This window comes from Cnephaeus nilssonii (assembly GCF_951640355.1).
Source record: "Cnephaeus nilssonii genome assembly, chromosome: 10".
NCBI classification, from domain to species: domain Eukaryota; kingdom Metazoa; phylum Chordata; class Mammalia; order Chiroptera; family Vespertilionidae; genus Cnephaeus; species Cnephaeus nilssonii.
The window spans coordinates 92815092-92828727 of NC_137081.1; the positions used below are offsets into that span (position 1 = coordinate 92815092).

General features: G+C 43.8%; 1 protein-coding gene across 3 annotated transcripts in view; it reads right to left on the reverse strand.

Annotated features, from left to right (window-relative positions):
- Positions 1 to 13636, reverse strand: part of SAP130 (Sin3A associated protein 130) — a 111180-nt gene that overhangs the window by 45034 nt on the left and 52510 nt on the right. For all 3 annotated transcript variants that reach the window (XM_079782624.1, XM_079782622.1, XM_079782623.1), the window contains exons 11-12: positions 10147 to 10288; positions 5589 to 5710 (exon numbers count right to left, since the gene is read on the reverse strand). In XM_079782624.1, coding sequence (XP_079638750.1) covers positions 5589 to 5710; positions 10147 to 10288 — 264 coding nt within the window. The remainder of the gene's footprint in view (positions 1 to 5588; positions 5711 to 10146; positions 10289 to 13636) is intronic.

Sequence of the window (13636 nt, forward strand, 5' to 3'; positions counted from 1 at the left end):
GCAGCTGATCGATGATTCTCTCTCATCATTGGTGTTTCTACCTCTCTCCCTCGCCCTCCCTCTCTGAAATCAATAAAAATATTTTAAAAATAAATAAAATTTCTTTAAACAAAAAAAGTCAGCTTTAAAAAGAAAGCCTGGCATAGGACCTTACATATAGTAGGGTGTCAATAAATATTTGTGGAATGAATAAATGCATGAACAAATAAATGAATGAGTGAAATACATCTCTGAAACAAGTGAAATTTCAGGAACAATTTGAGAGGGATCAATTACTTACAAACTATATAGATTATGTATATATATTTATAATTATATATTCATGTAAATATTCTACTAATATCTATTGGTCCAACAAGATTCCATCTTTATAAGCAACTAGAGACCTTGAACAATCCTATATAATAAAAGGCTAATATCCAAATTGTTCCCTCAGGAGTTTGACCGCTTGCTATGATGTGCGGTGATCACCAGGGGGCGGCGCGGAACAAAGGAAGGCCATGACCGGAAGCAGGCATCCTGGGGAAGGAAGGCCCAGATAGGCCCTGATTGCCGGCCAGGCCTAGGGACCCAAACTGTGCATACATTTTGTGCACCAGGCCTCTAGTTATAAACTATGTATTAGAGTAATCCCGTATTTGACAAGATAGGAGCCTATTGTATACACATTTTCCAGTTCTCTTCTTGATTTGAAAAATATCTGCTATAAAATCCAGCTGTGCCCATCCACGTACAGATTCCCATCAGAGAAAGACATCTCCCTCCCTCTCATCTGCAGCGCACTGGTGCAGCCTGGGACGGGAAGAAACGAAGCGCCGTGGCTTGTGCTACTCATTTCCAGGCCTGCTGCAGAGGTGAGAGAAGATACTTGGAGTAACATGGAGAAATACAGGTGACTAGCAGGATGCGCGACACTTCTGACAGTGCTAGGATAATGGGTTTTGACAGTAAATATTTACATACAATGACAATGTCAGCTCCAGAGACACTCTGCACATCCTTTCAGTTGGCTAGTAGCAGAGAAATACATACCGCTCACACGTTACCTTCTGCAGAAAGGCAAATGACTGCCCTGTGAGAGAAGGCCAAGGGGGTAGAAGGAGGTAAGTGCTACCACTGAGAAAAAGTCTTAAGACTTTTCAGCAGTAAGCATAATACTTCTGGCAGCAATCAAGCATTACTTTATCTCTGTAAGATTGTTAAAGAACATGGTTATGAATGTCCTTTAAAAAGACATTAATTTGATGAACAGCAAAAAATGACAGAATATTCAGAAAAATTCAGCTACTTTTCCACATTAGAGATGAAAATTAGAATAAAACTTAGAGAAACTTTATTTTTATTTTTTTAAGTAAATCTTTATTGTTCAGTTTATTACAATTGTTTCTCCTTTTTCCCCCCCATCACCCGGTTCCCTCCCCCCCATTGTCCTTATCCATAGGTGTATGATTTTTGTCCAGTCTCTTCCCATACCCCCCACACAGACACCCCTTTCCCCCTGAGAATTATCAATCCACTCCCATTCTATGCCTCTGATTCTATTATGTTCACCAGTTTATTCTGTTCCTCAGATTTTTAATTCACTTGATTTTTAGAATCACTTGTTGATAGATATGTATTTGTTGTTCATAATTTTTATCTTTACTTTTTTCTTCTTTTTCCTCTTTTTTAAGAATACCTTTCAGCATTTCATATAATACTGGTTTGGTGGTGATGAACTCTTTTAGCTTTTTCTTATCTGTGAAGCTCTTTATCTGCCCTTCAATTCTGAATGATAACTTTGCTGGGTAGAGTAGTCTTGGTTGTAGGTTCTTGCTATTTATCACTTTGAATATTTCTTGCCATTCCCGTCTGGCCTGCATAGTTTCTGTTGAGAAATCAGCTGACAGTCGTATGGGTGCTCCCTTGTAGGTAACTAACTGTTTTTCTCTTGTGGCTTTTAATATTCGCTCTTTATCCTTTGCTCTTGGCATTTTAATTATGATGTGTCTTGGTGTGGTCCTCTTTGGATTTCTCTTGTTTGGGGTTCTGTGCGCTTCCTGAACTTGTATGTCTATTTCTTTCACCAGGTGGGGGAAGTTTTCTGTCATTATTTCTTCAAATAGGTTTTCAGTATCTTGCTCTCTCTCTTCTGGCACCCCAAAAATTCGGATATTGGTACGCTTAAAGCCATCCCGGAGGCTCCTTATGCTATCCTCACACTTTTGGATTCTTCTTTCTTTCCGCCTCTCTGGTTGGGTGTTTTTTTCTTCCTCATATTCCAGATCTTTGGTTTGACTCTTTGGGTGCGGTGGTCTACTCTGTATATTCTTTATTTCAGACAGTGTATGCATAATTTCTGACTGGTCCTTTTCCATTTTTTTGGTATTCTCATTTAGGTCCTTGAAGGTCTCTTCAAGTTTCTCAGCAGTTTTTAGAAGATTCTTGAGTAACCTTATAAATATGGTTCTGAACACTGTGTCGTCCATTAGTTTGCTTTCATCTATCTCTCGATGTCTCCACATTTTGGCTGCCTCCCTGTGTTGATGGAGTGGCTTTGTGTGGTCGGTGACCTATAGGGGCCGGTAGCTCAGTTTCCCCAATCACCCTAGGTGGTCGCTCTTGGTACTCCCCTTTGTGGGCTGAGTGCAAAGTCTTGGTGTAGTTAAAAGCCCTGATTGCTGTTGGTACACTGGGAGGAATTGACCTCCGGTCCAATTGGTTGTGAGGGCCTGCTGTGTCTATAACGGAAGAATTGCAGTGCTAGAGACACAGTAGGGCTTTGGTGCTCACTGAGTCTGCCTCTTGAATGTGTCCCTTATGAGAGTGGTTGAAATCTGGTGTCGTCCACACCGACAGAAAAGTCACTCTCACTCTCCGACCGATGGCCGAGAGTCCCATAGGCATCTGGGTCCCCCGCGTGTCCCCAGAAACTGGAGTTCAGAGTGGTTGGGATTGTTGGTATCACTGGCGGGAGTTGATCTCCAAGCCAGTTGACTGTGAGGATCAGCAGTGTCTCCGCTGGGAGAGCTTCTGTGCTCAGCTTGGATGGGGCGGAGTCTCAGGGTGGCGCAGACAAGCTTTGGTTTCCCGTCTGCTCCGCCCTAAGAGGGGCGGTTTCTTCGTGCCCGAATTAATGGCTGCGCGCCTCTGAGAGAAGGCAGCTTTCGAGCCTCCCCCGCTGCCAAACAGACCAGTTTCTCCCAGACTGCAGCTGGATTTCAGTGCAGTTGGGAGGTTTTGTTTTTCTCCCAAACGAGAAAGCTAGCCACACAGCGGCTGCTGCCCTCCCTCTCCACGCGCCGCGAGCAAGCCTGCCGCGTATTCAGCCGCCCGCCCTTTCCGCGCTCACGGGTCTCCGCACCTCCACAGCTCCTGAGGCTCAGCGTCCCCCTCTCTTTTTTTCTCTAGTTGTAGGTTTTCCACTCTGCCAGCTTTCCGGTGGTTCTGGACGGTGTGCGCTCTGCTTTCCAGTTGTAGTTTCAAAATTGTTGTGGTAGGCAATAGTTAGGTGTTTACCTTATGCCGCCATCTTGGTTTCTCGAGAAACTTTTATTAAAAACAAAACAAACCAATATACAAAAACCAATGCAGAGATGAAGGAGCCTGTTTTGTTTGTTTTTTTAAATATATTTTTATTGATTTCAGAGAGGAAGGGAGAGGGAGAGAGAGACAGAAACATCAGTGATGAGAGAGAATCATTGATGGGCTGCCTCATGCATGCCTCACACCGGAGATCAAGCCTGCAACCCGGGCATGTGCCCTCGACCGGAATCGAACCCGGGACCACCCCGTCCACAGAACAACGCTCCATCCACTAAGCCAAACTGGCTAGGGCAGGACCCTGTTTTTAAAGTGATTTAAATATAATGTTTTCAAAGTTTTAGACCAGCATTCCAATTGAAATATACCATACGTGCAATTAAAAAATCTTCTGTAGCCCAATTAATAAAGTAAAAAGACATAGGCCAGATTAATATTAGTATATATTTAAGATATATTTTGGATGATATCCAAAATATTATCATTTCAAAATGTAATCACTATAAAATTTTTATTAAGTTATTTTACACTTTATTTCTATAGTATGCCTTCAAAATTCAGGGCATATTTTACTATTAAAGTACATTCTCAATTCAGATAAAAAAATTTTTATTAGAAATATTGGATCTGTCCCATTTGATCCAGTGATCCCACTTCTAGGAATATGTCCCAAGAAACTAGAAACACCAATCAGAAAGGATATATGCACCCCTATGTTCATAGTGGCACAATTCACCATAGCTAAGATTTGGAAACAGCCTAAGTGCCCATCAGCAGATGAGTGGATTAAAAAACTGGTACATCTATACTATGGAATATTGCTGCGGTAAAAAAGAAGGAACTCTTACTATTTGCAACAGCATGGATGGAACTGGAGAGCATTATGCTAAGTGAAATATGCCAGTTAGAGAAAGATAAATATCACATGATCTCACTCATTTATGGAATATAATCAACAACACAAACAGATGAACAAAAAGATCCAGAGACAGAGAAGCATCGATCAGACCGTCAAACCTCAGAGGAAAGGTAGGGGAGGGTGGAGGTAAAGGGGAGAGATCAACCAAAGGACTTGTATGCATGCATATAAGCCTAACCAATGGACACAGACAACAGGGGGTGAGGGCATGAGTGGGGGTGGGGTGGGGGGGGGCAATGGGGGGATAAGGGCACATATGTATGTAATACCTTAATCAATAAAGACATTTAAAAAAAATTATGAGAACTAAATGTGAGGCATGATCCTAGAGTAGGTTCTGAACCAGGAAGGAAAAAGAGACATTGAAAAAGTTAGGGATATTTGAATGAGGTTTTTGGAATGAATTGGATGGTAGTATTGTATCAATACTGATTATCTGGTTTTGGATGGTTTGTATTAGTATTCTGTAGGAAAGTGTCTTTATGTGAATAAACTAAGGAAACAAACAACAACAACAAAACAACAAAACCCCAAAATATTGGATTTGTATTTTGATTCCATAAAATCTACAATTTGAAAAAGTAGTTTCATATCAGTAAGTTTTTCCAAACATATTTGAAGTCTGTCTAGTTTTAATTAAGTAAAATAAAAAATTCAGTTCTTCGTTTGCACTGAGTCCCCCACCTCCCCCTCTTCAAATCCTCAAGCCACCTGTGGCCCTGGCTGCAGGCCTCGTCTGCACAGCAGAAGGCCATGTCCACAGCTAGACAGTCTGGCTTTCTCATGCCTAAAGTGAGCTGAGTACCAAGGAACATATCATACAAACACTGATGTCTAAGAATTATATTCTGGATTAAAGTAAACACACTATTTACAAGAAAGAATAGTGGGTGAGGTACAACAAAAATTATTCACATAATTGTCCTTGGGTGGGACAAAAATCATGCAAATATCACTAACAATACTAACAACTTTTTAAAGAACAAAGAGATAATTTAAAACGTTAAAGCTTCACATTTTATCCTGAAATGAAGTTGAACATAGAAGCTGAAGTAGTTAAACCCATACTAAATACTCAGTGATCAATTTTTATCTCATTGCTTGAAAAAATGAAAATGTTAAGTCATCTTCACAGTGGGAATCATACCTGGATACTGTCGGATGGTGGACACAGAGCTGGTGATTGGGGTGTATGTGTGTGCCGTCAGTGGATATGCAGAAGGTGGGTATGTTGGCAAAAAGTACTGGAACTGGACAGGAACAGACGGTCTATGGATGGAATATAAATAATAATGAACCAAAGCGGTCTATTGACTTCTTTATCTTCAAATGATCCGGTCCCCCAGACCCTCTTCACACTCCTACTGCCATATCAACATCTCCCACTGGGTCTCAAACAATCATCAAAGGACACAGATCTACAGAGTAATACCTATATACTAGAGACCCGATGCACAAAATTCATGCATGGTGCGGTTCCTAGTCTGGCCGGCGATCAGGGCCTATTGGGGCCGTCTCGCCTAGTCTTGATCGGGGCTGGGCCAGCTGGGGACAACTTCCTGTGGCTATTCCCCCGGCCGGCTGACCCCCCACTGGCCCTGATCAGGGGGCTGGCCAGCCAACATTTCACGGTTCTTCCCCCTTGCCGGCCGGCCCCTCTGATAGGCCCAGATTGGGGGGCGGGGAGGGGGCGGGCCGGCTAACCTCCTGGGGTCCCCTCCAGTTGTATGGACCCCCAATAGGCCTCAGTTGCCGGCCAGGCCGAGGGATCCCACCTGGGCATGAATTCGTGCACCGGAGCTCTAGTTTTAAAATAAATGAATATTATAAATAACTGTATCAATAAATGTAAACATACATAGTATAATACTGAGAAAAAACCCTCATTAATAAAAGGTCTTCCCCGCCCAATTCCACTTGAAAGACTCTAAGCTCATATTGGAAATTTTATCAAATATATGTGAAACAGATAATCCAAACTTACACAAACTGATTCCGAGACCAGAAAAAGAAGAAAAATGACCTAACTTACTTTTTGTGATTAAATAAGCTTTGATATCAAAACGGGACAGGGACAGTATGAGAAAAGATTATAAACAAATCTCACTCTCTACATTGACACGAAGATTCCTAAACAAAACTGAATCAGTCTATCCTATATAGTGCTATAGAGCAAAGGCTAACATGCAAATCGACTGAACAGCAGAACAACCGGTCACTATGATATGCACTCACCACCAGGGGCCAGATGCTCAACGCAGGAGCTGCCCCTTGGGGAGTGCCACTGAGCCAGAAGCCCTGAGCCGAGCTCAGAGTTGGTGAGCACAGACGTGGTGGCGGGAGCCTCTCCAGCCTCCACAGCAGTCGAACATCCCCTGAGGGCTCCCAGACTGTGAGAGGGTGCAGGCCAGGCTGAGGGACCCCCAGGTAAGTGTTTAGTCCCAAACTGTGAGAGGGATGTCCAAGATTAGAGAGGGTGCAGGCTGGGCTGAGACACCCCCCTCCCCCAGGTGCACGAATTTTGTGCACTGGGCCTCTAGTAGCCTACCTAATAAAAGAGTGATATGCAAATTAACCACCACTCTGCTACACCCACAAGCCACGCCCACCATCCAATCAGAGTGAGTATGCAAATAAACCCAACCAAGATGGCTACAGCCACAGAGAGCAGGAGGGAGGCTTGGGTTTCCCAGGCAATGGAGAAAGCCAAGCTTTCCACCTGTCCTTGCCGGCCTAGGCCTCCACTCAAGGCTACAAAGTTTCAATTATAGAAGGTAAACAAATCCAAACAGAAATGGCAGCAGCCACGGAGCGGGAGGCTAGGGTTGCCCCTGGCAATGGAAGAAGCAAAGCTTTCCGCACACCCTGACGGCCCAGGCCTCCGCTTAAGGCTACAAAGTTTCAATTATAGAAGATACACAAACCTCAACAGAAATGGCTGCTGGCCATGGAGCGAGCAGGAGGCTTGGCTCCGCACCAGGCTACAAAGTTTCAATTGCAGAAGGTAAATAAATTCCATATACCAGGGCCTCCGCTTGGGTCACCAGGGGGCATGGCTGGCCTGCAAACCACCACAGGTTCCTCGCTCGGGCTGCCCCACGCCCCAAGAGAACCCCCACCCTGATCTGGGACACCCTTCAGCTGGCCCCCACCTGTGCACCAGGCCTCTATCCTATCTAATAAAAGAGTGATATGCAGATTGACCATCACTCCAACACACAATATGGCTGCCCCCATGTGGTCAAAGATCCTGCCCCTATGTGGACACAAGATGGCCACCACAAGATGGCCAGCAGGGGAGGGCAGTTGGGAGGGACCAGGCCTGCAAGGGAGGGCAGTTGGAGGCGATCAACCCTGCAGGGGAGGGCAGTTAGGGGTGACCAGGCTGGGAGAGGAGGGAAGTTGGGGGCAAAGAGGCTGGCAGGGGAGCAGTTAGACATCAATCAGGCTGGCATGGGAGTGGTTAGGGGGTGATCAGGCTGGCAGGCAGAAGCGGTTAGGGGTAATCAGGTAGGCAGGCAGGTGAGCAGTTGGGAGCCAGCAGTCCTGGATTGTGAGAGGGATGTCCGACTGCCTGTTTAGGCTAGATCCCACCGGGATCGGGTCTAAACGGGCAGTTGGACATCCCTCGAGGGGTCCCAGATTGGAGAGGGTGCAGGCTGGGCTGAGGGACACCCTCCCCTCCCACCCCCCGTGCACGAGGCCTCTAGTGTGTGTGTGTGTGTGTGTATATGTATATACATACATATACACACACACACACACACACACACACATATATAGGCAAGTGTCCATCTGACTGGTAGCTATGACATGTAGTGACCACCAGGGGGCAGACGCTCAATGCATAAACTGTCAAGCTGCAGTGACTTGGCAGCGGCGGTGACACACCCCGGAACCAGAGAGGAGGGAGCCCGATTCCTTGCAAGGCCAGGCGATTCCAACTTCGGCTGTGGGTTATGTTGTTGCTGGGGCACTGTTGGCCCCGAATCTCATTTACTGCACCCTTGTGTTTGCGTTCCACACCCTGTATGACAGCAACTTTGCAGAGTGCCCTCTCATACTTGGGGACCCCTTGGTGGATGTTGGAGAGCCAGTTTTGGCCCGATCCCCGCAGGCCAGGCTGAGGGACCCCACCTGCTGGAAGGACCGTGGGAGATTGGCTCCCGGGCGTGTCTGGCCCGTCTTGCCCAGTCCTGCCCTGCTGGCCACCTTCTAATTAATTTCCTTTCAATGTGCACGAATCCGTGCACTGGGTCACTAGTTACTATATAAAATTAAATATATCATTATCAAATAAGATTTATCACAGGAAAGTAGGAATGATTCAGTATCAGAATTTCTATTAATGTTTTAGATCATATTAAAAATGTAAAAGAATAATCATTGGAAACTTTGCAAAAGATATAAAAATGCTATTAAATTAGCATTCAATACTTAATGTCTAAGAAAGCAGGACAGAAACAAAACTTTGTTCCTCAAACTGGAAACAATATCTACAAAAATTGATTATGAAATTTCAGAGACTTCCCATTGAGGTCAGGAACAAGAAAAGGACGCTCATTATTTCTGCTATATTCAACATCACATTGGAAGCTTAGCCCATAAGAAAAACCTAAGTATATAAAATAGAAATGAAAAAACTTCCTCATCCCTCAAAAATCTGTCCTTATTTGTAGATGAAATAAACATTTACGTAAGAAATCCAAAAGAACTTACAACCTTTTAGAGCTAACAGTCATGCTCAGCAGAAAGGATCGACACGGGATATAGGAAAAGCTATGAGCATCCCTATGTACCATCATGGGACAGGACAATTTAAAAGTGACCAGATGCTGCCCTGGCTGGTTTGGCTCAGTGGACAGAGTGTCGGCCTGCGGACTCAGGGGTTCCGGGTTCGATTCTGGTCAGGGGCATGTACCTTGGTTGTGGGCACATCCCCAGCGGGGTGTGTGGAGGAGGCGGCTGATTGATGTTTCTCTTTCATCGATGTTTCTAGCTCTCTCTCCCTCTCCCTTCCTCTCTGTGGAAAATCAATAAAATATATTTAAAAAAAAAAAGTGACCAGGTGCTGAAGTGACTTCCTGTGCAAGTATGCAATGGGGGCGGGAACAAGGTGGGATTAGAGGTATAAGCATGTGCCAAGTAAAGAATTTGTGAAGTGTTACATACTTCTTAACTCTGCCTGCTGAAAGAGCCTAGAGAAAACGCCAACGAACAGCTAATGCCTACATCTTGGTTTCTAAATGAGGAAAGGAACCAGGCTCCTTGGAGAAATGACCCTACCGGTGCATGAATCTGTGCACCAGGCCTCTAGTTTAAAAATAAGTACATGCACTGAGTGGCCCGATGATGATGATCTCTGAACACATAATAATCTGGCCACTCAGTGTATCTGTATCTCAAATGGGTACCAAAAGCATTCTAAACTTTTGCTGGAGATCAACCACCTATTTGCCCTGAGCGTTCAATCAGCCAGTGCAAAAGGGAAAACTGATCAGGTGCACGATTTATAGTATCTTTGATATCAAATAAATGAGGTGCTCAAGAGAAGTACACTGAGTGGCCAGATTATTATGCGTTCAGAGATCATAATAATCTGGCCACTCAGTGTATATGCCATATTTGTGGATCATTTTATATTATTGAAAAATCAAAACAATTAATGACACACTAAGTAGTGTAACCGGCACGTTGCCTCCTACCTGTTGTCACTTCGAGTCTCCATGGCCACAGGATTTGGAGAGGCCCGATGTCCTGAAATGGGAATCAGGCTGCTCCTCTCCGTGGGGTAATCAGGTTGGATCCTAGGAGAAGTGTGTGTGATCTGCTGAGGCACCACCTTAGCTACAAAAAGGAAAACCAATGACATTACTGCTCATATGCTTTCACTGTCAAGCCAAATCATTCTTGTACAACAATCTTAATGCAAATAGTAATAAGAAGTCTGGATTTTTAGGGTTTTTTTAAAAAAAATACATTTTATTGATTTTTTACAGAGAGGAAGAGAGATGGATAGAGTTAGAAACATCGATGAGAGAGAAGCATCAATCAGCTGCCTCCTGCACACTCCCTACTGGGTATGTGCCTGCAACCAAGGTACATGCCCTTGATCAGAATCGAACCTGGGACCCTTGAGTCCCCAGGCCAATACTCTATCCACTGAGACAAACCAGTTAGGGTTGGATTTTTAGTTGTAATCAAAATAAAAAATGAAAGATGAGTACACAAGTTTCAACAAAATTATTTCAATCTAATCTATAAAAATACAAGCATAATATGCCAATTAGACTGGACAGCTGAATGAACTTCCAGATAAAGCTGTGGCAGCGGGGGCCGAGGCAGAGGCGGTTAGGGGCGATCAGGCAGGCAGGCGAGCAGTTAGGGGTGATTAGGCAGGCAGGCGAGGGGTTAGGGGCCATGAGATAGGCAGGCCAGCAGTCCAAGATTGTGAGAGGGATGTCTGACTGCATCCCCCGAGGGGTCCAGGATTGTGAGAGGGTACAGGCTGGGCTGAGGGACCCTCCCCCACCGTCGTGCACGGGGCCTCTAGTCTCTATATATATATAAAAGCCTAAGCAACTGTTAGACTGGTCAACCAGATGGTAGCTATGATGTGCAGTGACCACCAGAGGGCAGACGCTCAATGCAGGAGCTGCCCCCTGGTGGTCAGTATGCTCCCACAGCCAACCTCCCATGGCTAGCCAACCTCCCACAATCTCTCCCCCTGGCCGGCTGGCCCCAATGGGGACTGGGCGAGATGGCCCCGAACGCCGGCCAGGCAGAAGGACCCGACCCGTGCACGAATTCATGCAACGGGACTCTAGTCCACTAGTATAATATATTCACTCTATCAAAGCAGGGTTCAGCATTACTCCTTTAACAAAAATATCAGCAACCAGGCCTCATTCCCCTGTCCTGGCTTCTTTGAAATCCTTTTTTTGAGAAGGAGAAAACTTTTTATTAAAAAACAAACAAACCATAAACAAATGAAAATACAAATATAGGAATGACAAAGACCTTAGATTCTACTCCTTAACTGGGTCCATAAGAAAGCAGTAACGTGGCTAATTAGTACTGAGTAGATCATCTTAATTTCTAAGTCCCATCTTCCTCATCTCTTAGGCCTTCTCTAGATAATCATTTAATTTTGAATATCCTATGACTTTATCTAATACCTTATAGCAAAGTAAAAAAAAAACAAGAGTTTTCAAATTAATATCAGGCTCAAAATTTACTTTCCTCTACAATTTGCAATCAAATTTTGTTTCGAAGGTATAGGTGAACTGGGACATACTTTATGGTTCTTAAGAGTTTCAAAGGTATAGGTGAACTGGGACATACTTTATGGTTCTTGAGAGACCTACCTGTTAACTTTATGCCTCAAAATTTGCAAAGAAAAGCTGTGACCTCAGAGATATAGAGCAGGGGTGGGGAACCTTTTCTCTGCCAAGGGCCATTTGGATAGTTATAACATCATTCTCAGGCCATACAAAATTATCATCTTAAAAATTAGCCCTAACCGGTATGGCTCAGTAGATAGAGCGTTGGCCTTCCGACTGAAAGGTCCCAGGTTCGATTCCAGTCAAGGGCATGTACCTTGGTTGCGGGTACATCCTCAATTGGAGGTGTGCAGGAGGCAGCTGATCGATGTTTCTCTCCCATTGATGTTTCTAACTCTCTATCCCTCTCTCTTCCTCTCTGTAAAAAAATCAATAAAATAAATTAAAAAAAAAATTAGCCTGCTAGGCTGGCTGGTGTGGCTCAGGGGTTGAGCGTTGACCTATGAACCAGGAGGTCACCATTTGATCCCCAGTGGGGGAGGGGAGTGCAGGAGGTAGCTGATCCATGTTTCTATCTCTCTCTCCCTCTCCCTTCTTCTCTGAAATCAATAAAAATATATTTAAAAAATCATCCTGCTATATTTGGTCAACCATTAACTCATAATGCCTTGGTGTGGCCTTATATGGTCCCCGTGCGGGGCGTTCCTTACCCCACAGAGGGTCAAAAGTTCCATCTGTGTGAAGACCTGTTACACCAGCGACAGCACAGAACCATTAGAGACTAGGATGATGCCCCACATTACCCAGAGTGCAACGCATCCAACACCAAAGGAGAGCAGCACAACCACCATGATGCCCAGGAGTTCCTGGGAGACAGCTGGAGAAGTTCCTGCAGGATGCCCGCTGGGTGCCCCACTGGAGCACTGATGATGGCATCTGCTGGCTAACAGAGAGGAGCTGGCATGGCACATTCTCCAGCAGTAAGAAGTAGAGTATTGAGTGGAAAGCAACTAAGCCTTGTTTTTCACTCTTCCCATAAAAGGCAGGAAAAATAATACTTACAAAGAATGCAGTTGTCATTTGTGGGATAACTAAACAGTGGTTCATAACCAGTAAACACATTCCAAATTTTAAATCTTTACTTTTTTTCTAATTAAAAAAGCCACATTCTCTATTATTAAAAATAAATAAAATTTAAGGAAAAATATAATGCAGAAATCATAACTTGGCCATAATGCTATATCCAAAGACAATTTCACTTTCTGAATGCTGTGATTTACTCTGCCTTGAATATTCTAAGACACTGGCATGTGTGGGCCAGAGGAGGAGAAAACAGGATGGTCATCTACTGGAGATAAGCATTCATTAGAGGAGAAAACCCTATGTTCATTGTTAATCATTTTTATTCCTGACCCAATATATTCTTATTAGTAACAATGGCTGAATTCAATATTTAATCTCACCTGGAAAAAACCACTTAGGTGATTTAATATATCCCCTAGACCTAAACTTGAAGATCAGTGCTCTAGGTTTAATGTCAAGTTTTCCTTCTCAACCTTTGCACAGGGATCCTATTATGATGTAACAAAAAAGTATTTGTGTTACTATAAAAGAAGAAAATAAAACTAGAGCATAAACCCAATTGAACTTAGATGAAACCAATCACGTTAAGGTGGCAGATGTTAAATGTTTAGAGATTTCTGTCAAATGATTTTCATATCTAGAATTCAGTAAATGGTTAAAATTCAAAAATAAATGAGCTAAGGAGATATAGAATACAGTAATACAGTAACTTAAGACAGGTATAAAGTTGCTAGTTTTAGCAAAAATGTATGAACACAGTTCTGTCTCCTGGTACTTTTACTTAAAATTTTTATTTATTGATTTGAGAAAGAGAGAGAGGGGAAGGAAG